Raw genomic sequence first — 27,490 nt, 5'->3', positions numbered from 1 at the left:
CAGTCCTTTGAGACATTTTTGTGGGGCTAGATAAATACATTTGACTTTACGTGAATTAAACTCAATCGCACTAAACCACTAAATAAAAGGGAAATTGTTCTTTTCTTTCTTTTACCGTTATTTCAGTGTGTATACTTTTATATCTTGTTCTTTTAAATTTGTTTCAACATAACCTGCAGTTTCCTCCTTTCAGTTGGAGCCAGTTCCAACATTGTGACATGGTGGTCTTAGTCGCTGGTAATGTTTTAAGTGTTGTCTCACTTTCATGTTTTGTTCTGTTGGAGGTGGTTGGTGGGACATCAACACGGAACTATGTTCCCTGCGTCACATTTCTTTGTTGTGTGCAGTGAGAGATAGTTGATAATCCATCATATCCTGCATCTACTTTCATGTTTTGTTCATTTAGATCTAGTCAGCATATCAGCCTGATGTAGCAGTGATGAGGAGTCTTGCTCACGTGTGTTAGAGATGCTTTAATGTATTTGAATTCTGAAGATTGTGGTAAATTTCCTTGTTTTTTCCAGTACACTATACAATTCAAATTCCTTTGCTGTAAATAAAACATTTTCTAAAATCTTTTTGTCTCTATAGACAGAATCTTCTTTGGCCACGCCAAAATAAAACATTTGAAGTAAAGATCTCACTTCCCGCCATAAATAACGATTATATTATTTGTGTTAGATTTTATTTTATCATTTCAGCAGCTTTGACAATCAAAGTGCAACATGATAATTTTTTCCCTTTTTTGTTCAGTTCATTCAAGCTGACAGCCAAAGACGCCAAACGTTTTTCCTAGAAAAATAGCGTCCCAAAACGTCCGACGTGGGAAATGCTTCTTCTCGCCGCACATTCAACACAGTGGTGTACAAAAAACACTCTTATTATGAAAGGACACAGACATAAGAGCATGATGTGCAAAATTGATCGTTTCTCAGGCTGACGACATTCATCAACATTTAAGGAATCACAACACACAAAAAACGGAATTTTCTCGCGTCTCTGCATTGCTTCATGAAGAGCTTTGGACCTTCAGGTTGTTGATCTGATGCAGCAGCGAGTCTCGTTCCATTTGGAGCTCGGCCAGAGCCATTTTGGTTTGTGATAGCTCAGCCTTCAGGCATTGGTTCTCCTCCGTTAGCATCTGCTGGGAGCAAAGCTCGTCTTGTAACCCGCTCCCCCAGAACAGTCAAAGTGCCACCAGCTCACCTTGTCTGACGTCGAAACCTCGCTGACAGGACTTGGCGCACCGTCTGGTAAAGATGAGCGTCGGCCATCGAAGTCCCCTGTGAGGTGGGGGGGAAACTGTTATAACACCCGTGTTATCCCTGCCCAATGGGGAGGGAGCGTCAGGCGTCTCACCTCCCACCAAGAAGGCGCCGTCGTCCCCTCGCCGGATGAGAAGGTTGTCCACGTGCACAATGACGGGTTCCGAGTCCAAAGGGGAGTCGTGCTGGTCGTCGTCCTGCGAAAGGGGGGAAATAATTATTTAATCATTAATTAAACCTCATAAATAAACACGGAAAATACAATAAATACAAAAGTATATAAACAGTAATGCTTAAATTACTTAAACTCTAAAAGCAAGTACAATATTTTAAATGGATACATAACTAAAATTTCAGGAAATCCAAAATTAAAAAAAGATAAGAGTCATTGTCATCAAATTGTGTATGTATTGTATGCATACACCGGAGCCATATCCCCTTAGTTGTAGGTGGCTAGAGTCAAGAACAAACTCACATTTTTTTGAGTTTGAGTTTTACCTTGTCCTCATATAGGTTTTAGATCAGAGCATGGTGTAATAATAGTCGTTCATTTGCAATAAACAGCCCTTTGAGACTCCTTGTGATTAAGGGATATACAAATAAACATGACTTGACATTTTTGACTCTTTCTGGGAGATGGATAGAGAGGAGGGGGTTACCAGGCCCCTCGCTCAACCCCACCGATGTGTCGCAACACCTGTCGTTGGGAGTAATTAGGTGACCAAACCCCAAATTCCAACCCCTAATACCGAACACCAAGCAGGGAAGTACAAATGTACCAATGGATAAGTCAGATATGACTCCCCTGAGGCTCGAATCAGCAACCTGCCAGGCACGGGGGGGCGCCCTACCCCAAGGCCACTGAGCTGGTCATCGAAATATACTTAGCATGATTATGGATGACAAAAATGCACAAAATAAACTAACATGAAATAAAAAAAAATGAACTACATAAAAACAACATTAGATGAATCAGAACCTCCAGCCAGGTGGCTAACACGAGTGGCTAGAGAAGGAAAGAGTAGAAAAAAGTGGAAGATGTCTGAATCCCTGCACTTATATGAGGAAGGGGAGTGACACTGAAAGAAGAAGCAGATGCAGCTAACAAAATAAGCTAATAGCTAACCGTAGCCTGCAGCAGGGCTAACATGAGCAGCTAGAGAAGAAAATGGTGGAAAAAAGGGAAGATGCCTGATTCACAGGACTCAGCTGTGAAAGAAGAGTGACACCGAATGATAAAGCAGCTAACAATAACAGCAAGCCATATGCTGTAGCAAAGCTAATATGAGTAGCTAGAAAAGAAAATGGTGAAAAAAGCGGAAATTGTTTAAATTATAGGGATCAGCTGTTGAAAGCTGATGACAGTGAAGGAGTGAGCAGGGGTAGCTAATAATGACAAAAGCAGCTAGCGCCGAGCCTAAGCCTGCAGCCAGGAGGCTAACATGAGTAGCTAGAGAAGGAAACAATAGAAAAAAGATGTGGCAAGCCATTAACTACAGCCAGGTAGCTTACATGAGTGGCTGGGGAAGAAAACGTTTGGGGAAAATAAGGGGAAAATGCCTGAATCACAGGACCAAGACGTGTAAGAGGAGTGACACTTAAAGACAAAGAAGGAGCAGCTTACAATAACAGTGGCAGCTAGCCATAGCCTGCAGCAATACTTAGATAAGCAGCTAGAGAAAGAAACAGTGGAAAAAGGGAGATGCTTAAATCACATCACTCGACTGCGGAAGGCGAATGACACTAAAGGACAATCAGTAGCAGCAAACAATAACAATAGCAGCCAATGGCTCGACATGATGACTATTTCAATGTGATATTTCTTTTAAGTTACATCATTTTAGTTTTATTTGATAAGCCATTTTTACCTTCAAGTGCACGCGCGTGTCATGCACGCTAATCTCCAAGGGCAAGACCTGCGGTGCCGCGTCGTCCTCCATGAAGCGCGCCAGGTTGCGCAATGTTGACGCCAGCAGGTGGCAGCAATGGCCACGTAGGCGGAGACGCAGGAAACCGTTGTGCTCGGCCAATGGGGAGTGGGCGGCGGCCGAGGGCCCGGTCTCAAGACGGGCCCGGACCTCCGGGCGGCCGGGGGGCCTCGTGGACGGAGGGAGAGTCTCGGTCGCACCTGCTAGGAGAACAAATGGGAATGTTACAGGTAGAAAAAGCACTTTTTGTATCATGCTAGGTCTAGAACGGGGTGGGCAACACGCGCATGTGGCTCTCTAGCCATTTTCCAAAAAATTTACAAATTGAAAAAAATGGGGGAGAAAAATATACCGTAAAATTCAGACTATAAGCCACGACTTTTTTCCCAAGCTTTCAACCCTGCGGCTAATGCAACGATGCGGCCAATTTATGCATTTTTTTAACGGCCGTCAGGGGCGCTCGAGCAGTGAAGTTAAGACTGAGAGAGGTGGAATATATGTGTCGAGGAAGAACCAAGTTTAATGTAAATTTGCGCTTTGAGCATGAATAAAACTAGCATGAACGGACCCTCATCATGGAAAAGGTGTCAATCAACTACCATATTGGGAAAGATTTTACAAGTCTGTTTATCTGTAAATGGAAATAATGCGGAAAACAAATAACTATTCAACTGACTCAACTCAGAATTTTTTTTGACATACAACTTCCATTTAAAGTAACAAAATAGTTACTTTATCCAGTAAGTAGTTACTTTTACTATAGAGTAACTCAGTTACTTTTTGGAAGTAGTGAGTAACTATAACTAATTAATTTTCAAAAATAATGTGCCCAACAGTGCTCTTAACTGACATCATTTTTGGTTTTACGACTATTGGTTGGTAATTGTCGGTTATTACTCTTTCATCAAACAGGATTTTTTTTTTGCTTTTTTTTAATTAAACGAAGAGTCTAGTGAGAGAGGAGCAGTCCTGTGGTGTTAATAACATAGCAACCGAGGATGGTGGACTGGGAGATGAGATAGCTGGAATCAGTGAGAGACTTTCTCCCTCTCATTGGTGCGAATCGAATCGCTGGACTGAAACCGCAAAATCTGTGGCAACAGTGGCGAGATGAGGTGGAGGAGGGAAAAAGAGAGGAAAGGGACTGGGGAGTATGAGAGAGGGAGGAGGGTGGGAGCTCAGTCAAGATTGGCCATCTGCATTTCATTCCACTGGCGTACGCCTTGTTTATTTTTTTCCCCAGGTCGCGTGCTTCATGGCGCAGATAATGTCAGCCTGTTAACGGACACGCCTCTTAAAGGCGCATCCGTAAAACACCAACACAATCTTTGGGGCAAAGCACACCTAATCTATACAGGAAAAATGAGTAAGTAAGTGAGTGAACTGTTTGACTGATTTTTACTAAGGGGTAAAAATAAAACAAAAAGTTAAATAATAATTATGTTGGATGGTTGTATAGTGAATTTAAACTAAGGTATGCCCTAGGGGTTTTTTAGGGCCGATAGCTGATATATGGAGCCAATATTATTTCGCTGTAAAAGCTTAAAAATTGCGTAATTTTCTAATGCCCCTTTTAGGTGTAGCATGCACCTGTCATATTGGGCCACAGGAGCGATGATGCTTCATAGGACAATGCCATACAAACAAATGCCAGCTGCCGTTCATCACGAGTGGGGAAATGCAATGGCAATCGTTGCTGAGCTTATTACATTGCCTTTTAGTGATCAAGGTGCACACAGAATTAGTTGGCGAATTTTTTTGTAGTTTTCCCGGGAGGGGAAATAGGCAAATGGCTCACCCAGGCCGCGCCCGCCGAGGTACTGCCGCAAGCTGACGTTCCCCAGCTGTACGGGCGTAACTCTGTTCACCTCCAATGCCACACCCGTGTTCTCGCCCGCCACCTCCACGCCGCCGCAGACCGAGTAGACCTTCAGCACCAGAACCGAGACCTACGGCACAACAATAGAGGTCCGTGACACTTGACACAGTCGGGGTGGGGACGGGGACATTCGGGAGACTAACGATGTCCTTGGAGGGCTCGTCCGTACTCTGCGAGGCACCGCTAACTGTGTCGGGAGACACACACCCTTCCTGCGAGGGGGCGGGACCAGGCGAGGAGGGGGTGGCGGCCTCCGCCGAGGTGTCGGTTGTAACCTTGAACCCCGAGATGGACGTGTCGTCTGTGTAAATAATTCATTCAAAAATAACATTGGATTAAAATAAATATACAGCAATCCCTCGCTGTAATGCGTTTTACTTTACAGTTTCGCTGCTTCACGGATTTGCTTCATGTATTGTGTTCTGCATTCTGATTGCTTTTCAGTCTTCCTGCTTAATCATGTGTCAATACAGTTGATATTTGCAAAAAAAGAAGTCCTGTTTATTTGTACATTCCTTGAGCATAAGAAGTCTCAAAGAGCTGTACAGACTACAGACTGCTGCAATGGATGTTGCAAGGCCATCAACAGACAATACAAAAACATCATCAAATAAAACAAGTATTATACTGTACTATTTTGCTAGACCAATATGTTGTGCATGTAAAAGTTTTATTTTTCTTTGGTTTTAGTGTACAGTATAACAAGCATTACGGCCTGGCATTACCAGGCCAATAAAAGATTGGATTCGGCCCGTTGGAGTGGTCAGGAGCTGCAGTACCCAATTCGCCACCAGAGGACATTAGAGCCCTCCACAAGTGCAAATGTTTATCGATTTTGACAGTATTTATTGGTGGTGACTTCATATAATAATAATAATAATAATTTCCTTGTATTGTCATTCTGTGTAACAATGTACACAGAACGAAATGTCGATTGCACCTGACCCGTTGTAGCGAGCCGATGCAGCCGCAGCCAACAGAGGGCGCCGCCGACCACTTTTTAAGTCTTAGGAATGACTCGGCCGGGGCGCGAACCCGAACCTCCCAGTCTCAAAGCGGGCGCCTTACCATCTAGGCTGAAACATAGCTAAAGACACTTGAAGAGGCCTAAATTACAACTGTGTACATTTTCACAAAAATCAGTTTAGCCGTATCGCACTTGCCCGCCAGCACGCACACACAGGGATTTATAAAGTAGTTTAGATTAAAAAAATAAATTTAACAAATAAATAAATAAAGGATGACTTTAATTGAAAATAATTAGTACAATTAAAAAGAATAAAATGATAATTGAAGGGAATAAATACATAAATATCATGGTTCACGGATCCCTTAACCACTTGGGTCATAGGGGTTCTACTTTCTGTGTCTTGGGCTATTTTTTTTTAGATAGGGGTTTGCTCCCCCACAGGAAACAGATAGTACTGGTTTCCATGTTTACCAGTAGCAGGAGAAAACTCCTGATTCGACTCAGATACAGCACCTTTATCATCTGGTCGCCGTTGTTTTTTAGTGCAGCGCGTCGATAAAGTTTAGTTTTCATTAGGTTTAATAGGAATGAAAGATATAATAAAAAAACAATTTTAAAAAATTTAAATCACATTAGAACATAAAAATCCCAAAAAATTCATTGAGTATGAGAGGGGTATAGCATTCTCTACATAATTATTTTCAAAAACAAAGTTTAAAAATAAATGAACAAATTAAATATATAAAAATTGTTTTGCGTTAGTCAGGTTGAATTCAAAATACAGAAAAATAATTATCTTGCAAATGTTCTTGGACCACCAGGATGGCACTTTTTCGTTTTGTTTAACATTTGACATGTTACAATGACAATACACTCTTAATATTGCTGTCAGTATTATCTAAAAGTATAAAGGTTTTGAGTCATTCAACACTGCCACCTGCAGGCGGTATTTGAAAAAATATTTGACAGTTTTATTTTTTTTGTTTCTTTTTGATGGCTTTTAATACTCAGTAGCTCGAAGAGACTTATTTTATCAAATCTTATTCAATACTGTTGTATTTACTGTTTTTACTTAGTTGTATCTTTTGGTTTTTACTTATTTTTTCTCCGTTATTATAGTAAAGCATTTTAGTACACCAAAAGGATTTTTGTTAAGGGCTGTATAAATAACGTACATTTACGTTTATTTTTTATTGTTATTATATAAATGAAATTGATTAATTGCACAATTGTTACAATACAATAATATTTTTTCGTAGCACTATTAAAATAACTCAGGCCATTCGCTAATCATTACGTTGCAAATATGTTTTGCTTATTTATCGTGACAGTCTTATCTTTTTTCTCTTTGAGATGTTTGTATTTCATGTTTACCATGGAGTGCCATGTCTAATCCTGTTGCTGTTGTTTCACAACGTTGATTTCAATGACAAAATGACAATTATATTCTATTCTAAAAATTATCAACCGTTTAGGTGTTCTGGTTTTTGTTTTGCTTTATTGTAATAATTAGGTTACAATCATGTCATTACAAATCATAAAAAGCAAGGCTTTCAAAGAGTGTACAGGGGTACCTTTCATACAAGCTTAATTTGCTCCAGGATCGGGCTCGTAGCTCGAAATTCTTGTCTAAAGACCAAACTTTACTTTTTTGAAACAATTAAAACTAATTGGTCTGTTCCAAACCTCCTTAAAGCATCCAAATCAACCATAATCATCTATAAAACACAGCTTCCAGATCACTAAAACACTAAACAAAGAAAATACAATAATAGGATAAATAAGCCAATATAAACCAAATAAAATGCGAGTTTATTATGAGGGAATCGCCGCAACGATGTATGCATGTGGTTCAGGAAGAGTGGGGGAGGGATGGGAGGGGTTAAAGGGATACCCAAATTATAAAACATGCAAAACGTGAGAAAATAGGTTTTCATAATATCTGTATACATTTCATCGGTATATTCTAATTATTTTGTGAGATCATGCATTTTGAAGACAGTCTCGTCTTTGACTTCCTGAGCCGTGACGTCATCCGTGTAACCCTGGCCCCCTCTCAAGCCAGTCCCGATATTGGTTTACGTGTTAGTTAATAAGTAACGAGTGTTTTAAGCCAAGTTTTGATAGTTTTTGTAGAGAATGCCTAGGCCTTGTGTTGCAAGTGGTTGCCGCAATGGTACAACAAATGGCAAGCAGCCAAATTGGGGCAAACTGGCAAAAATAACACACACAACGGAGGGTACTTCAGCAGGGGAACGGCAGGCTAACCGGCTGCTGAAGAGGGCTAACAAAGACCGATCGGCAGAAAAACGTAAGACTGGCCGATTGAAAAAAACATGCAGTAAGCACCCAGGCCACCAGAGAACCAGCAATAAAAAACCAATACGTCAAAAGATAGAAACCAAGCCAGAAGAAAAACAATGGACACGGCAGGCTTACTTGCCAACTGCTAACGGGGCTAACCCAGACCAAACAAAACTGCAAACCTTTGGCAGCAGCCCCTACGCTATTGGGGAGCTATCCGGACAATATTATACCAATTGCAAGTCACGTGGGGAAAACCACAAAGCTAAAATTGAATAGAAGGAATGCACAATGTAACGGAAGCAGGAAAACTTACCTCAGGCAACTTCTGGAGATCGAATCACGCAACTCGGACAAAACAGTCATAAGTCCCCCAGCGACACGGTAAGCAAAGTTACAATATCTCCAAGCGAAAATGAGCTTCAGGCAATAGCTGTTCACTTACAATCACTGTGTGTTTTGGACGTTTGTCATATGTTATTTTAACGGCACTCGCCATTGTTAGGAGTCTTGTTTTCATCCACTGACGTCACAAATCTTGAGGATATGAGGCAAATCTGCCAACCTCTATACCAACTTTTTTGCGCGTGGAATATTTTGCAACATGTCTGCATGATTGTGGGGGGGAACACTCATGTTCTCTGCAGGTATTTTATCATGCCTTTAAAGAGTACAAGCCTGTTGATGATACGTAAGCACTGAGAACCTAAAGTTACTGAAACTTTAAATAAACATACACGCAAACATTTTATTACAGCGATTTTTTTTTTTGCCTGTTTTAGTTCTTATTCACCACTTTCTTTTGCCCCTTTAGCTGGACTCGCAACTCTTTCACTCAGGTATTTTAAAGAATAACTGTTCAAGAAATGCATTAGACAAGTGTCATAAAGGAAAGTTGTAGCACGACCTGTAGCCACTGTTGTCTTTTTCAAGTGCTATGTTTTGGGCTTGAAGCGCATGCCCACACTCAAAGAGGCCTAGAGTACGATTTACAAAAGTACAGATGATGAGCTGATGCTGGCGGTGAGCCGTCTCTAGCGGTCCTCTCTGGGATGTTCTTTTTTATGTGACGCAAGATTTTTGTTTGACATTAATCTCATATACCAAATTATCGTGTCTAGCGGTGCTCGTATATAGAATTACCACTGTACCTCAGAATAGTGTGAATACAAGTCCATAAATAGTGTACCCGTTTCCAGAAGCAGGCCGTAAGCGTCTGCGTCCTCCATCAGGTAGCTGTCAATGGAGATATCGTCCAGGGACTGCAGAGACGGGCTCTTCTTGCTGTTTTTGTACGACACCGACAAAGTGGATTGGGAACGCTCGCGAATCGCACGACCACTGCAAAAAAAAATAGAATGCACTTGTTGCTCCTTAGCAGTTATTTTCTCACAGTGAAAAAGCATATCACATGCAAACGTCTTGCAAAAAGTGTTCAAGCCCTGAGAAGTGCTTGCCTTTGGCCATTATTCAGGCTTGAAACAAAAAAATTGTTTTGTCAAGAATCAACAACTGAAAATCAAGCAATGGAAGTTGATTAGATATTTCAGAATAACCAAATAAAAAACTGAAAAGAAGGGACATGCACTATTATTAGGGCACCTTGCATTAATATTTTGTAGTACAAAATTAAAAATAAATGCACAAAATAAATAAATAATAGTAAAAAAAATACTAGATATACAGTATAACAGAAATTATATATATAAAAAAATCATATTAAAAAAAGAAATAATAATATACAGTGCATAACAATAAAACTTATTTTTTCTAAACTATAAATAAATATTATTAATGAATATTAGAAAAATCTATAAGATAACACATCAATAATAAAAACAAAATAAGATACATGAAAGAAAAAGTATACAAAAATAATTAATCTTAAAATTAATATATACAAAAAAGTAAATATTTAATATACAAAGACAAGGTTTCAAAAGACTGAAATAGTAATAGTAGAAATGTTAATAATAACATGCTTATAAATACATCAAAAATTTAAAATATATAAAAAAAATACAATCCAAAAAATTAAAAATAATCATAAAGAAAATTAAAAAACAATATACAAACACAAATATACAATATAGAGAAAAATAATTTTAAAAAAAGTATAAAAACCAGGCATATTGAAAAAAAAAATAAACACACAAGAAAAATAATTTTAAAAAAGTAAGAATAAATAAAGCTTAATGAAATGTTTAAACACATTTAAAAAAATAAAAATAAAAAAAAAAAAATATATATATATATATATATATATATATATATATATAAAAGGCCATCCACATCAAAATTAAATAAATGCAAATAATCATAATGGAAGAACACAAACTTTTATAAATTATAAATTTTAATGCAAATACAAAAATACAAAATGAGATAACGTTTAAAAAAAATTTAACTTTGTAGCGCCACCATTTGCTTTAATTAAGTTTTGTTTTTTGTATTTATTATTTTGAGAAGTTTCATGTTGGTGAACACTTTAGCATAGCACTGAACGAGTACAAGCACACAAAGACGTAAAGGATAAAGAAGACGCAGATCCATTTTGCGGCTTACATGTTGGACATGGAATAAAGGGAGGAGGATCTGCTGTTAGATGAAGAAGAGCTGAGGAGGTCGGAAACCAAAGACAAACTTCCTTTCCTTGGTGAAGGTCAAGAGAAACACAAACACACAAACTCGCAAAAGTCAAAAGAAGGAATGAAGTAATATGAGATGACCGCAAAGCCAAGATGGAAGAAAAGGCTTTTTCCACCTTTTGGGCGGATGCAAAACTCAAAGAGACGTGAAGCACCAGCCAAGGTTATTCGTGGGGGAAGAAATAAAACAAAGTCATGAAAAATAAAATATATGTTAGAAAAACACAAAAATATAAACTATTAAAATATAAAATTTAATTGATTATTTTTTTTATTTTGAATTTTTTTAAGTTATGAATTAATAAAATATATGTATAAATACAAAAATACACCCCGGCACTCGATAAATACGAATACGATAAAAAAGTACATTTGTAATAAAAAATAAATAAATATATATATATATATATATATATATATATATATATTAATACAAAAAAAAAAAAAAAAAACATTTGTAAATAACAGTATAAAATAGAATTTCAAGTATTATAAAGAAAAATCACTCGGAAAAAAAACTGATTAAACGTTTATTTAAAATTTTATTTAAAAATATAAACATCATAAGGGCAGCACGGCGGCGCAGTGGTTAGCGCGTGTGCGGCACAGTTCTAAGGTCTTGGGAACCTCCTGTGTGGGTTCAAATCCAGCTACCGGACTTACTGTGCGGAGTTTGTATGTTCTCCCCGTGCTTGCGTTGGTTTCCTCCCACATTCCAAAGACATGCATTTCAGGTGGATTGGCCGGTCCAAATTGTCCCTAGGTGTGAATGAGCGAGCGAGTTGTCTGTCCCTGTGTGCCCTGCGATTGGCTGGCAACCAGTTCAGGGTGTCCCCTGCCCACTGCCCGATGATTGGTGGGATGGGCTCCAGCACCCCTGCGACCCTACTGAGGATAAGCAGTGCAGCTAATGAGATGAGATAAACATCATAAAATTGTTTAATTGCTATAAAATGTCAAAGTGAGTGATAATCAAGGATTTTTTTCTCCTAAGTGCGCAAAATTTTCCAATGTAATATTTGGCCCTCATCAGATCGATAATTATGGTGCATCCCTATTATGCATTATCATAAGGCTAGTATCGGCATGGATAGCGATATCTGCATCTGTACTCTTATTCAAAATGAGGATGGTAAAAATATTATTCATAACCTTGGCTTGGGCATTTTAAATTATGTCGTTATGGGAAAAAAAATAATAGAGAATGATGGAAAACGGGCAATTCCTCGGTTTTAGGAAATACCTGGATGTGGACGGGGGCATCTTGGCGGGACACACCACTTTGTCCCCACAAAGTGGCTCACCTGCCTTGTTTTGGTCCTCGCAAGGGAAAGACTCGGCACCGGTCTCCCCGCCTCGGTCGGTGATCGTCCTGTCCTGGTTCGCCGACTGCAGATTTGGGGGCGGGGTTTGGTCCACTACTAAGTCCTCCTCCACCTCCCGGGCCCCTCTGCTCTCTGGGGGGCTCGTCTCTGACCCGAGAGGTGATCCAGGGTCCTCCGTCGGCTCCAGGAGGAGGGAGACCTCGGCGCTCTTGAGCAGGAGGGCCAGAGAGGCTTGGAAAGGGCGCTGGTGCTCGACGTGCGGGGGCGGAGCCTTGCGGGCCCCGCCCATGCGGTCCAGCTGCAACGTCTGCTGGAGGGCTTTGATGCTCCGCTGCAGACGCATCAGGAAAATGTACTGCTGGTGGCTCACCTGGAAAAAACAGGTGTCCTTCATCTTTTGTTTCATTCGTTAGTGCTCCAATTGAACCTGCATCGTCTTTCTCACACGTTTGGCTCAGATTTGAATGTTAGCCATGAGCGCAATGAAAATTATAGTTTTTATGGGGTACACAACAGGGCAGAGGCTAAGAAATCCAGGTAAGTGCAATTGTATTGGCTTGAACAAAGACCTTTATTTTAAAATAAATAAAACCAGGATGAGCGTTTACACAAATGTTTTCTGTTTGATAAATAGGAACTAGAATTTACATCTCCAGTGGTTGGTTTGGAGTGGTGCGTCACTTTGGCATCATCCAGTGGACATATTTAAACCGCAGGTCATTGTTTTTTTATGCTTCTCTCAGTATCCTCTCGCAGGCCAGATTAAAAAGGTTAATAGTGTTATAATTTTGCGCCTGTGCGCAAAGGTTTGGCGACCCTGGTGTTAAAGCTTTATATTTCGTGGTCTTGTTATCATTGCCATCTGGTATTTGTTCTCTCACCGAGTGGGAAGGTATCTGGCATCATATCTCTCAGTTTTGTTCTGCCAGAGCTGGTCGGTGTTGACACATTATGTAGTTGTTCTATCTGCGCGTGAGAATGTTCCCTGTCTTTCATGTTTGGTTCAGTTAGGAACAGTTGGTATTCCATTATATTCTGCATTGTTTTTTTTTAATGCTTTGTTCACTGCGAGCTGGTTTGTGTTCCACCATATTCTACATCGAAACCTTTCATGTTTTGTTCAGTTAGATGTAGTCTTTCAAAATCATGTAGCAGGGACTAGTCGTCAAGCTCGTGTTGTCGAAGCTTTGAGCTCAGAAGATAGCAGTAATTCTCCTTGAGCAATTTATTTTCTGTCAAATCATTTTCTAAAAGATATTTTGTGTCTACGTTTTTTGGGGATATGCTTCTCAGGGAAATTTAGAACGTGAATCTTTTTGGGTTCTTTCAACCCAAAAAATGGCCAAGTTATCACTCAATTTCTCTTTTTTTCTCATGTTGCTAAATTTTTAAAATCGAAAATGGTGCTATATTTTATTCATTCATTTATAGTTTAATAATTAAAAGAAAAAAACTGATTTAAACCGTGCCGATGGTTAATATCTGAATTAAAAGAGAGGCAAGCTTACCTGAGCGCTAAGGTGCTTGTGCACATGCACAAGCACATGCACATCAGCATCTTTGCCCGCCATAGGGAAAGGCGGCAAACTGTCCAAGGATTCGGGTTTATGAAGTCCATTGTAGGGACTGTGGGATGGTGGTGGGGCCCCGTCAGCACTGTAGAACTCCTTAAGGAGCCGCTTCCTCTGCACGCGACCGGCTGATTCTGCCGAGGCGCTCCGAGACAGGCCTCTTAGCTCATCCCGGTGCCGTAGGATCTTGGTGGGCTGGCAGGCCCAAACGCTGAGGGGGAAAGAGTCCACAAAGGGCTGGGGCCGGCCCCTGCCCTCGTAGTCCACCCAGAACTGGGCAAAATGCAAGGCCCAGAAGTCAGCAGCAGCTGGGGTTTTCAAGGCCCCAGAGCTCATGCCGGGCGCCACAAGGCCCCTATAGATGTCATGTAGTCTGGTGTCCTGCTCGTGGGCATGCTGGCGGAAAACCGGGTGAAGGAGCGGGAGGGAGGAGGTGGACCGCGGGAAGGAAAAAGATGAGAAAAACTGTTCCTCCTGAAAGGCCTGTAAGAGCGCCTCCAAATGGGCACGGGTGCAGTTGGCTGGGTGGCGGGTGTTGGTGGCCACCATCTCCGACGTTTGCACAGAGACTGAACGGGGCTGGTTTGGCTGGGGTTCCCCATCTGCAGGGATCACCAGCTACCAAGACACAAACAATAACAAACCCTCCGTAGTCCGAGCGGATATTCTGTATTCGCTTTTACCTTTAGCATGAGGCCGTCCACCTTGACGTCCACGTGTTCGTCGGGCTTCTGAGAGTCGTTGAGCTTGTAGATCTCCATGAACTGCTCCAGGCTCTGCTGGAGGTCCAAAGCGAACCTGTTGAGCCACACCAGACTTCTGGGGTCCAAGACCAGCTGGAGGGCGTTCAGTTGGGCGTATAGGTTGGGGCATGGGACTGCAAACCAGAGCGATTCTCGATTGACTTATGAAGCTTGTGAGACATGGGTATCATTGAAAATGGATTTGATCTACAGTAGAACCGCAGGATATGGTACACCCGCCTTGCGACATTAGGGGTGTAGAGTAATGTTTTTTCAGTTCTTCATTACGGCATTTTCCCCTCTATACCTCGTCGAAAACAATTTTTTTGTGCTTATGGCGAGTTATATTTCCAAGACATTTTTTTTAAGTCATATAAAATGCTGTTTTGCGTCACAGCATCACGGAAAATCAAATAATGTACAAGTTTGTCTCAACTCCCTGTCTTAATTTTATAAACGAATAAATAGGCAGAAAAATGACAGATATCGTAGATATAAACACAAAATTTACTTTGTTTTGCCAATGCTAAAGTTAAAGCTAAGAGGGAATTATAATCCTTGCCTTGTTCATATTTTACTACTTTTTGTCTTTAATCTTTGTGGCCAATCAAAGATTCCAATCAAATCAAAATTTATTTTCAAGGCACTTTTCAGCCAATAAATACTCTAAGTGCTGTATAAAACATTTGGTTACTCTAAATTTCGGAACGAAAGAGTTTTTTTCCCAGTGATTTTAGGATGTAGTATCAGTAGACATACCCACTGCTGCCCATCACTGCCAAGATCTGGCTCATCTCCGAAAAGTTGGGTGAAATATTACACCAAAAAACAACAGTGACTAGATGGTGTGAATGAAGGTGCTGTATCTGAGCCAGGTCAGGGGGCTTCTCCTGCAACTGCTAGACATGGAAACTACTACTATCTGTTTCATGTGGGAGAGCAAAACAAAACAAAAAAAACACGGCCTTTTTGGGATGGGAGCCGCCAGGCTGTGGTTGCCCAAGGCACACCACAGGAAGTGTTGCCCCTACGACTCTGATGGTTAAGGGTTTAGGACATGGATGTTTTCTTTTTTCTTCTTCACGTAGAATCTCGTGTAACAAGGTTGAATTTATTTAGTTATGTCTAAGATTTAAAATGACACAAAAGATAAAAGTAAAAACAAGATAACTATGGAAACTATGCTCTTGATGATGTAAAAATACGAAGAAGGGACAAAAATCACTACTTATGCTAAGGGAAATGGCCAGAAGATGGTCCAGAAGGCATCAACAAATTTGCAAAGATTTCTATCCCTCGCTATACCGCAATTTCAATATGAGATCCCCACCTCAGAATGGATTAATGTTGTATCCCTAAACAGTATTGACTTTTAATTCTTACTGGGGTAGTCTTTTCCATCGGGAAAGTAGTATTCGGTGAACTCCACATGAACGGCCGGCATCTCGGGGGGAAGGTACAAAGACTTCTTGTTGCATGAGATCATGGTCTTGGGACTTGAACGACGCTGGTCTGCTGTGGACACCTGCCCGTATCCGTTGGAAATGTATTTAAGGTGCAGAAAAATTATTGGACCCTCCTTGCAAAGACTTTGGCCATGAGCTTGTTAATAACAGTACTTTTTCATATTATTTTTATGAAACGTTTTTCCCCTACTTTTTACACAATTTTTTAGTTCTTTTGCACTTTTATGCATAATGTTTGGTACTTTAGCATATTTAATTCATGATTTCCATTTTTACATACTTTTCTGTACTTTTTAACTTTTTGAAAATAGTTTTTAGTTATTTTTTTTATTTCGCATTTTTGTTCATTTTTTAAACATACATTTCTGTACTTGTGCACTTTTAAGACAATTTTTGGTACTTTTTATACTATAAATACACTTTGGATATAGTTTTCAGTCATTATTTATACTCTCATTACTTTTGTTCACTTTCGTTTGACATACTTTTCTGAACTTTAGCACTTGAAATTCATCTTTTCCAGTACTTTTCATACTTTTTGCAAAAATCATTTTTAGTATTTTTAATACTTTTCAGTATTTTTATCCGCGTTTTTTTCATATTTTTCTGTATCTTTGCACTTTTAATACATATTTTCCAGTGCTTTTCATAATTAAATACTTTTTAAATTAAGAAAATTAGCTTTCAGTAATTTTTCACACTTTTCAGTATTTTTGTTCACTCTTTTTACATACTAATGTGTACTTTCGCACTTTTACTACATCATTTCCAGTATATTTCATACTTTTCAGTACTTTTTAACCTCTGAATATTTTTCTATTAATCTTTTGTATTTTTTCTGTACTTTTGTTCACTTTTTAAACATACTTTCAAGTACTTGTGCACAGTTAAATCATAATATCTAGTACAATCCATCCTTCCTTTCCATACTTTTTGAAAATAATGTGCAGTATTTTTTCATACTCTTTAGTACTTTTGCACACTTTAAATACTTTTCAGGACATTAGAAATAATTTTTAGTATCACTTTAATACTTTTCAGTACTTTTTAAAACATATTCAGTACGTCTTTTTTTACACAATTTTCTGAACTTTTTCATTACGATTCAGTGGTTTTTGATACTTTCTGTACTTCTTTCACTTTTTTTACATACATCCAGAAGCAGGATTTTATGGGTAGGAAAAAACAATCTGTGCACCAGTAAAACGAATCGCTCTATTGGCTGGACGAGACCCACCTGATAGATGCTGAAGTCGGCCATCCTGAGAACCAGCGAGCTGGACATGAGCTGCGTCTTGGGACTCTGCGGGCTGAAGGACGAGGTGGACGTGGTGTTGATCTTGCCTTCGGGAGGAAGCGGGAAAACAGAAAAGACTTGTTTTATCTTAATAGCCATAGATATTAACGTAGTGAAACATTGTATGAATCAAGAATCAATGAGAAGAGCGAAGAAGGGAAGGAAGAAGGTAAGGAAGAAGGGAAGCGGAGCCTAGCCCCAGGTGTGGATCACGGCACACGCACACCGCGGTACCTGTCTCCAGGCACCAGCAGCACTGCGTGTGAGGGCTCCATTCTACTAACGCTCCATCTGCCTCAGTCAGCCCAATCGGCCAATCGGCCCTAGAGGACACTGAGGGTACAAAACCAAATGTGTGTGTGTGTGTGTGTGTGCATATAATCCAATGAGAATGTGATTACCAGGAGAGCCATGCGCTGGCGCCGGAGCACTCTGCTGGCTTCGCAGCGCGCTCTTCAACATCTCCACGTTGGACTTGAACTCGTCCAGAAGGCTACACGACCAAGACTCTCGAGATTTGGTGGCATCGCTGTAATGCAGCCAGTGAGCGCAGCTCTCGCCTGCCATTGATAGAATCAGCCCAAAAGAATATTCATGTTTCTAATATAAACCAAATATAAAAGTAGTATATGTAATGAGGTTTGTAATTGGAAACTATATTCCATCTGTAGTTTCATAGATTTAAGAAAAACTTTTGACACACTAAATCATAATCAATTACTGTATACTACTTCAAAAGCTACAAAAATATGGAATACGAGGAATTGCTCATCACTGGGTAAAATCATTTCTTTCAAACAGATCTCAATACATACAGATTGGTGACAGCAATTCAACTCTTATGAGCATTAGCTAGGAAGTCCCTCAAGTGCCTGTGTTATTGTTTTTATTGTATATAAATGAATTGTAAAATGTATCATCAAAAGTAAAATGTATTTTTGCTGATGATGCTATATTAGGCTCAGGTACAAATCTACAGGAATTGCAGGTAGAAATGACCTACTCTCTTTGGGAACATGTTTATGTATTGTATTGTTAATATTGTACAGCGTTTTCAGTGCAAATAGTTTATAGTTTGCTTTTGTAAATTCATGATTTTTATTTTTTTGTGCTATAAAAAGCCACAATTAAAACAAACAATATTCATATTTACGGGTCCCTGAAAAATTGGAAACCCTTATTCTTGTTGTACTAAAATTTTTGACCCTATACCCTTTTCTTTTTCTTCAAAAACGTGAACATTTTGGGATGGATTGAAGGAATTACCTTGACATTTTTTAATTCCGTTATTGCTGTCATTACCTATCCATGCGATATTTGTCTTGTAAAGGTCCTCACGCTTTTTATTCCATAATACTTTATGCGGCAGAAACGAACGGAATTCTCTTATCTGAAGGCTCCTCTCCCTGCTTCTTGCAAGTTCAAAATCTATCAATGTGTTCTCTTCCTATTTTGAGAGTCTAATAAAGTTTAAACATAAAATATACCCGGCCTTGATCAAATTTTTATTTTTCAATTTTTGTAGAACAAGTGTAAGTTGTAAGACAAAAATACAAAAAAGGTGACACACCTGCCCTGTGGAAGGGGTAGTAGTCCAGAGTGATGGAGCTGAAGGACAGCTGCATGGCCCCCCCACTCATCTTCTTGTCGATCTTATCGGCTTCAGCGTGGATGTCGTCGCAAATGTGCAAATCCAAGTGCTTGATCTGCAGATGGTGCGACGTCTCGCACACGTCGTAGGCGCTGAACAGCTTGGCTATGGTGGCGCTCTGGTCGGCCGACGTCTGCTGGATGCGAGCCTGCTGGGTCAAGGGTGGCTCAGACTGCACCTGCCAACCCAAAATACAATAGAAATTAGCAAAATTCGGCATCTGCAATTTGGACCTAGTTCCTTACCTCCTCCTCGGTGGCCAGACTCTTCCTCTGCAGCGCTGACTTCTCCATAGCTTCGCTGAGGGACTTGGCGTACTGCACCATGGCTTTGAGCTGCGAGTCGGTCAGCACCCACAGCAGGTCGTCCAGAATGAGGACCAGCTTGGAGGCCACCACATTGCAGTCTTTCATCTGGTTAGAGGGACAAGAAAAGGAGGGTTGGACGTGGAAACGAATAAGGAAGCGGGCATCTTCTTATGCGGCTTACGCGACGCTTGAGCGTGACTCGGATCTTGGACTGGTTGGTGATGAGGCGGATAGGCGCACTCAGCATGTCGTGTTCTGAGCTCTGGATGGCGTCCGCCTCGATGCGGATCATCTGCCAGCTTATCTCTTTGAAGCTCAAGAGCTGGAACGCAAACCAGAGACTACTTTAACGACCATTAGAAATGTGTAGCACGGCACCATAACTGTCTTCTCAGAGCAATTACTGTTAACTTTTGTGGTTAACTGCTATACTATATCCAACTGAATGGATCTGATCACCTCGGTCTTTATTCGACCCCTACATATACCCCCGCCGTAGGAAAACAAAAGACACTGAACTTTCAAACAAAAACAATAACAGTTTGGACAATTTCTAATGATTTGAGATGTCACTTCTAAGGGCGGTATGGCGGCTGGGTGATTACTGCGCAGTCCCTTGGTGTGGAGGTCCAGCGTTTTGATTCCAGAAACCGTGTGCCCCAGTTCAGGGTGTCCCGTGCCCACTGCTAGCTGGGATGGGCTACTGAGGATAAGCAGTGCCTAAAATGAATGGGTCACTTCTAAACTTGATACAAGAGCTACAATACTGAATAAATGATTCTCTGAAGGAGTAAAAAAAAAAACTAAATATGTATGCAAAACTTTGTGAGTCTAGTTAAAAAGGTAACACATCGTGTGCCCCGTTAAGACACGTTTAAAGTATTTTTATATAATTTTTTATTTTCATATATATATATATATATATATATATATTTTTTTATTTTTTTTTGAATTTTTATTATATTTTATTTCACATTTTATTTTTTTTGATAATGAAAATATCTAAATTTGAGTGCAGTATTATGATACACCATCTCTTCTTTTTAAGTTGAACTTCCCCCCACTGAGGGCCCTGAATGTGCATGCTTTTGTAATTTAACTGGAAAATTATTTTTCTCACGAAAACAGTCGCAAAATATAAAACTTTAGAAGCTAATGGCGTGAGCCCTCATTTCTTCTTATTTAGTCATACCTCCCCCCGTTGCGGGTCCTGAATGCGCGTATAGCGTAGGTCGCTGAGGCTCCAGGCAGTGTTGACACTGTAGACTTGCAGCTGGGACAACTCGAAGGACGCGTTGAATGCTTTGGCGCCGATCCGGACCACGATGGAGTTGACGCACAGCGTCATGCCTTCCACTACTTTCTCAGCAAAGCCGTACTCGCTAAAAACCGAGCCACGATAAATAATCGACTCAAACTGATTTTTAAATGTATTTTTCACCTCACCTTTGACCTGACGCAGTGGCGATTGGGGAGGGGCCATTAGGGGGGCGGGGTTCTTCACAGGTGCTCATTTCCATTTCCACTTTGTCAAGAGTCTGGAAGGAAAACACGTTTTTGTGATGTTGAGTAAAAAAAGATCAAATCGCGATTAACTCACCAAGGAAATGGGATGAGTCTTTAACTTGGTCCATGGTATCTGTCAACAAAATGACAACCATCATTAACAATTTATCTTTTTAGATTGTGTAACTGCACCTATTTATTCAAAAGGCTCATGCCGCTAAGGAAAAATCCTCATACTAGTAATAGCGACTAGCGTAGCTCAGTTTAATGCTAACTAGTGATCTCGTGAAAAAGAAATTGCTGTTCGCATTGGCTTAAAGTCCCTAGGTGCACAGATCCTGTTGATTTAACAAACCAGGCTTACTTCTCTTGTGCTTGGATAATACGCATAAATTGCTCCGCTGCAAAACATTTTTTGCAACTAGCTTAAGGTGGTCAATTCATGGCCTGCGGGCCAAATATGGTCCGTCAGACTTTTTAATTCAGCCAACTGAATTAAAAAACAAAGAACTACAAATAATTATGTAGATTCAAAACAAACATGATTTGAATCTACATAATGTTTAATTTTATTAAACATTATGTAGATTCAAATCATGTATTTGTTATTTAATATAATCTTAATTGGCCATTGTTCTGTCTTTTTTCATCGTTTATTATTTGTACTGTATGTCAAAATATTTAAATTGCAGTTTTTTAAAACAAATAATATTAAAATGAAAACAAAATTTAAAAATAAATATCTAATTCAATTTTCATTAAATTCATAACAAAAATAAATTAACAGAAAATATATATCGTAGCTTGCTTTAATTGTGAGTGCTATAAAACTACTTTCATGAAATGGTGTATTGATAAAATAATAGCTGATGAAACATGTACATTGAAAAGTATTTTTCCCGCCTCATGCATTGCCGAGGTATCAGATCTAGACTGTGTTGGCAGATGCAAAGAATGAATTCTTTTTTTTTTTGCCTCCTGACCCCACCGCTTCTGCTGATTTTTTTTTTTTAACATAATACAGCCCGCTGATCAAGATGTCTGCCTCGCCCTCTAAAAACATTGGTGGAATGGCTTTAAACACTTCTTTCATTGTAGTTAGGAAGTCAACAAAAGCCAGGTGGCCCACCATGTTTAGAAAGCATTATTGGAAATCAAAAATACTCAAATAAACAAGAATTCCATCCTCCACTCTTGTTGTTTGCACTTCACTGAATCAAAATCAAGAATAAACATGCATTTTTTCAATAAATAACAGAACAGAAAAAAACAAACTCAAGGCAAATGTTGTTTTTTCTTTCTTGCATACACGTATGGCGGCCTTGTTGCAGCAGACACGGTTGATGGCCAGCCAGGTGGGAAGGTCCAGCAGGCTCTGCAGCACCTCCTCGTCTAGTTCCAAGTTGGTGAGCTGGCCCTCGCCCTTCAGCGTGCTCAGGTTGATTTTGTCAGGCGACAAATTCTTGGCGAACCTGAAGGGAGATGTGATTCGTTGGACCCACAAACTCTTTTTTGTCAGCCTCTTATTTAGGGCTGCAAAATCTATTGTGGAAATAGCAGACAATTAACTCCATTGTCAACTAGCCTCGCCAGACACGTTTTTCCAACAAAGTGGGGCATCTTTACATGAACATAATCTCTGCTGAGACTCGCTATCGTGCAACAGTGTCTCTGTCTTGAACGGTAACATACAGAAAGGACGGTGTCAACATCAATCAACTGTACCAAAACTTCTGAAGTTTGGGAGCTTAGATACAGACAATAAAAAGACTATTTGCGAGGTTTGCAAAGCAGATCTGGCGTATCATGGCAGTGCCTCAGTGATACAGCAACATTTGAGTTGAACGAGTTGACTCACCTCAGTAAGATTCAAGTAACGTTCAAGCCAATATGGTTTTGATGACATGCACTGTACATTTGATACTTGTATATTTCGCTTTAAAGGGGGCTTGAGCATTATGCCGGACTGTACCTGCCATCCGTATTAAATAGTAAATGCATGCTGACTGAAGAAAAAAGGTAAATTGTTCGAACATTAAAAATGAGAAACGGCAGTTCTTTCAACGTAAAAAATGACAAACGTCACTCATTAAAGCCATTTGATTTTAAACCGTCTAGAATTGTTAAGTGCTTTTGTTACAGACTCAGCAATGGACCACTGAATGTACTTCAGTAATGCACATATTTGTTTTATTTACTGTTCTACTGTTGTTAATATATTTTTTTTCTTGGTTTACTGCAGGGGTTCCCAACCTTTTTCAAGCTGAGAGCTACTTTTTGTTATGAATTAGCCGAAAAGGCGCCTGATTTCATATGTAACAAAATCTCATATTATTTTCATGTTGTAAATAGGTTATTACCAGATTAATTATTGGAAGTAGGGTTAGATAGACCCAGTAAACCACTTAAAAAAATCAAAATGACCAGCATAAGTGAGCTATTTCCAGAACAAGTCTGCAGACACCTCAGGTGTTCTTAGGGGACAACCTGGTGCCCGTGGGCACCTCATTGGAGACCGTTGCTTTACAAGAATAAAAAAAGATTAATTTTATTTTTTTATTTCGTTGCCTCTTCCTTTAAAATAGACAGAGGTTTATTCATGGGCTAATATACCTACTGACTGAGCACTGTGACCATTTGGTTTAGATAGGGCATTTACCAGTAATAATCCCCGGTATGTTAAAAAAAAAAAAACTATTTTTCATTGTGCCAATTTTTCTTGTGTCTATTATCATTTTCCACATAATGAAATCAAGTTCATGTTAAATTAAAAAAAAAAAAAAAAACAATCTTCTGATTATTCGACTAATGCTTTCAAAAGTCTGTGACTAGGCGACTTTTAAAATAGGCGTTAGTTGTGACCCTAATCTCACCATTTTTGACAACAAAGTCTTTTGCACTTTCAGTGTTTGCCTTAAGTCCAAGAGGGCTATTTTTTTCCTCCATGTGTGTCCACATTAGGTTTGTGTAAACAAAAGATACAACTCGGGTGGGTTGTCGGGATTGAATTCCTCACAGTGGAATTACAGTTTTTTCCAGACTATAAAATGCACCCAAAAACTTACTTTTGGTAAGAGTCCTCCTCCATGGTAAAAAGAAAGGCCGAAAAAAAGCGTTTGGACCATTTTCTCAACCGCATCAAGCTTTCTTATTCATTTTAAAAGAACGGCTCACCTCTACTTTACACCAACCATATTGAATGGATGCACAAGATATTAAACAATAAAAACGTCAAAGTGCGCTGTGGATTCAGTGCACGTAGCTTTGTATGTTTACACACGAGTTAGGAAGTAGAAGCCGGATTTTTTTCTTTGGAGTGGATGCTGGGTGACCTTTTACAGCGCCACGACATGTCGCTAGCAGCAGAAAGAAGCACTACAGTCATGTACTGTACTCGGAAAAGGTGCACATAATACAAAATCTAACTTACAGCAATGTCCGGATATTTTTGGACATCCCAAAAAAAATAATCGCATCTACCGATTTTCGTAAGTCGAATGGTCGTAAGTAGGGGAGCGTCTGTACTGTATTTAAGGTGGTACCAAGGATCAGTATAATGTCTGACAATATTCAAATAATCCAAATATTAACATCAACAATTTGGTACCGTGACTAAAAATAATGTGATAAGATTAAATCTAATGTCTTTTCATGTGTTTTCTATATCCCTAGTGATCTGGTGAATAGGATTCGATGCACTCCAAGCTGCCATTTGGGTTTGATGTCCGTTGCATTTACAGTTATGCAATTGTAATGAGTGATGTACTCCGACTGATCAATCAAGGCGCAAATACTGAATTTTATTACATTTTTTTGGAGCAACCCCTAGCCCTTGCTGTAGTTAATTCCACGTGTCTTATAATGCGGGGCGCTTTATAGTGCAGAAAATACAGTTAATCAATGTGATTCCAACCATATTAATATTGTATTTAAAACGAGCTTTTTAATACATTTTAACCGTTATGGTAGAAATCATTTATTTGAGCATAGGAAGGGGGACGTCACGGCTAATGAGGACACTTCCACTGCCAATGTTCACACTTATTAGTTCCCTTATTTTGCAAGAAGACAATGACACGGTGAAGCAATTAAATTGGCGAGAATAACATTATAACACAATACTTCACAAAAATAAACAAAGACAAAACCAAAATGGAATTTGTGATAAATTTTATGACACTGTAATAAAAAGGTATGTATGTGTATTTAAAATTACCTAAGCCCCCAAGGATTTCTATCATCTCCACTTTTCCTACCACCTTTTTCAGAGATCATATTACATTTGGACTTATCAAACAGAACAAGAATGATTAAAATGCAATAAATCTTACTCTATTGTGTAGCGACATTTTTTATGCAAAAAAAAAAATCAAAAAATAATAATTTGGGGGAATTATGTCAGTGATTATTTCTTTGGTTGAATCTTTAAGTATGATAAACACTCCCAATGCAGTGTTCGTACACCTTTTCAGATTCAGATTCAGATCTACTTTATTGTCATTCTAGTACACGTGTATACAGAACGAAATGTCGATACATCTGACCCGCACAGTTTCCTTGAATGTACAGATATAAATAATTAATAAATAAATAATAATTCAATGGCCAAATTCAATAACTTTTTAAGGACTTTCAAAGCCAATTTTGCAATTTATCCAATACCATTAAAAGGATTAAATACAGTGTGAATCATGTATTTTGCAGAGCCAAAATATATCTACTATTTACATATGCATTTTTTTTATATTTTGTGTGCATTTTTTAAGATATGATTTTTAGATCTTGAATATATTGCGTATACATTTGTTTTTTGACTAAGCTTTCCCCATATAGGTGTTGAGTAAAAATGATGATTTAAGATATACCGTAGCTTACATTTTCAGTTGCAGGAAGTTCTTCCCATTATAATTTACCAATGGGAAAACGCTACATTAATACACATTTCGTAGTGCCTTGCTTAGGTGTAACATGCACCTGTCATCTTGGGCGCGACCCATCGGGGGCAATGACACTTCATAGGACAATTCCTTACAGACTAATGCCAGGTGCAGTTAATCAAGAGGGAAGAAGAAATGCAATGGCGAAGCAAAGCCACCAGAGAGTAGTGTCGACGTCATTTTTAAATCGACTGGTTGTGAAACAGGGCAACAATTTCAAGCATTTAAAGGCACCCCCCCATTATTTATAAAATATTTTTTAAGGATTTCAAACACCCATACAAACCTCGCAACGACCAAGTGATATATAATATACTTGAGAATCTTGATTAACATAACTTGATTAAGGGCTATACAAATAAACATGACTCGACTTTTGAATTAAAAAAAGTCTTCGTTATAATTTATTCTTTTACTGGATTTATTCAACCTATTTTCTTTCCTGTATTTTACAGCATTTTCTGTTCCCTTGAGACTTGTATTATTGTTTGGATGTATCATGCCGATTTGGTTTAGAACGATGCAATGTTCACTAAACTGCATGGGTTGCGTCACAACAAATTAAGAACCCCCCTTAAGAAATTGAATGTCTAAAAAAAATCTAAAACTGTTGAAAATCAGTTAAATGGAATTTAGATGACGTCTAAAGGGAATGCGACTCGAAACGAAATGACATTGCAAGTTAAATTTAAAGCGCGTCGAAAAATATTTCACACTTTGTCCTTTTCGTTTATAGGGTTTATACTTAAAGTATGCACTGAGATTTTTCTTTTTGTTTGAATAAATCAAGACTCTGAAGGACGACCGGTCTAACCTGTCGAAGGATTAGCCTGCTAGCTTGTTAGCCTAGTCGTGTTAGCGGGATAACTGGGTCTTGACGGCCAGGTAGCAAGCTGGCTAGCTAGCTATGCTAAGCTAACCTGGTACCTGGGTGGTTCTAGCCGGCTGTCATGACGACCGACGCCGGCGTCGCTGACTACCGAGGGGCCTTATTGACCCAGCCAACCGCCCTCGACTCCTCACTCACCTGGAAAGATGCTTCAATATCTGCTTCTTAATGAGACCCGCCATGGCTCCTCGGAGGCCGGGAGACTCGCCCCCGGTGGCCGCTCGCGAGGCCGGCTTGGGCGGACACGACGCAACTCAAAATGCAGCCGTCGTCTTCATTTCAGGACCGGTAGGGGGGCCGGGGTGTTAGGTGTTGTTGCCCCCTTTTACGAAGCATAGCAAGGCGAGGGTGGTCGTCCTCCACATCAAGCTAGAGAGGGGGGGTCTCAGAGAGAAGAATCCCAAGAGGTAAGCACCTGAACGGCGGGGAGCGGCGTCGGTGTCACCCGGGGCTGGGCTTCCATTCGTGGTGCGTTCGAAGACATTGTGAAAAAAAATCGTGGTGCGTTTGGGGGAATAACGTCTTTTTTAATCAGTTTTACCCAAATCGAATCAAAATGTATTATTATCAGATCTGTCAACCTCAGCTTATTAATGATTGAAATTCCCCTTATTAAGCGATATCAAACCTGACAAACACAACGTAGCACCTATTTACTCACGGCAATACATACTATGTAGCACAAGGATGTCAATCCCAGTTTGGCCCTGGGACCAGAACCAGACTTTCTGTTCTGAGTCAGGTCAGGTCAGTAAAAAAATGTCATATACAAATTTTAGCTTTGTTTTTAGTACTATGCTTGG

At 39.5% G+C, this 27,490-nt stretch overlaps 1 protein-coding gene across 4 annotated transcripts; it reads right to left on the bottom strand.

Annotated features, from left to right (window-relative positions):
* Positions 1–453: 453 nt before the first annotated feature.
* On the bottom strand, positions 454–27,172 carry bltp3b (bridge-like lipid transfer protein family member 3B). 4 transcript variants are annotated; one of them, XM_088346738.1, is made up of 22 exons: positions 26,826–27,172; positions 22,171–22,333; positions 20,956–20,994; positions 20,802–20,893; positions 20,548–20,737; positions 19,537–19,677; positions 19,293–19,460; positions 18,967–19,225; positions 17,798–17,956; positions 17,337–17,443; positions 16,017–16,158; positions 14,574–14,767; positions 13,828–14,508; positions 12,238–12,689; positions 10,912–10,998; positions 9,536–9,687; positions 5,216–5,373; positions 4,992–5,142; positions 3,134–3,396; positions 1,360–1,462; positions 1,207–1,283; positions 454–1,144 (listed from the first exon to the last, which is right to left on the bottom strand). In XM_088346738.1, exons 1-22 carry the CDS (start codon positions 26,867–26,869, stop codon positions 1,010–1,012), a joined length of 3,957 nt encoding a protein of 1,318 aa, XP_088202864.1. In that variant the 5' UTR covers positions 26,870–27,172; the 3' UTR covers positions 454–1,009. The 4 variants fall into 4 exon arrangements, with proteins under 4 accessions (XP_088202864.1, XP_088202866.1, XP_088202865.1 ...); XM_088346740.1 differs by having other exon boundaries at positions 3,134–3,393; XM_088346739.1 differs by having other exon boundaries at positions 454–1,141; positions 26,826–27,170.
* Positions 27,173–27,490: the final 318 nt, after the last annotated feature.

This window comes from Urocampus carinirostris, chromosome 11 (genome assembly GCF_059441175.1).
Source record: "Urocampus carinirostris isolate Australia breed hairy pipefish chromosome 11, RoL_Ucar_1.0, whole genome shotgun sequence".
NCBI classification, from domain to species: Eukaryota; Metazoa; Chordata; class Actinopteri; order Syngnathiformes; family Syngnathidae; genus Urocampus; species Urocampus carinirostris.
Note: the sequence above shows the minus strand (reverse complement) of the source record. Positions and strands in the feature narration are given on the sequence as shown.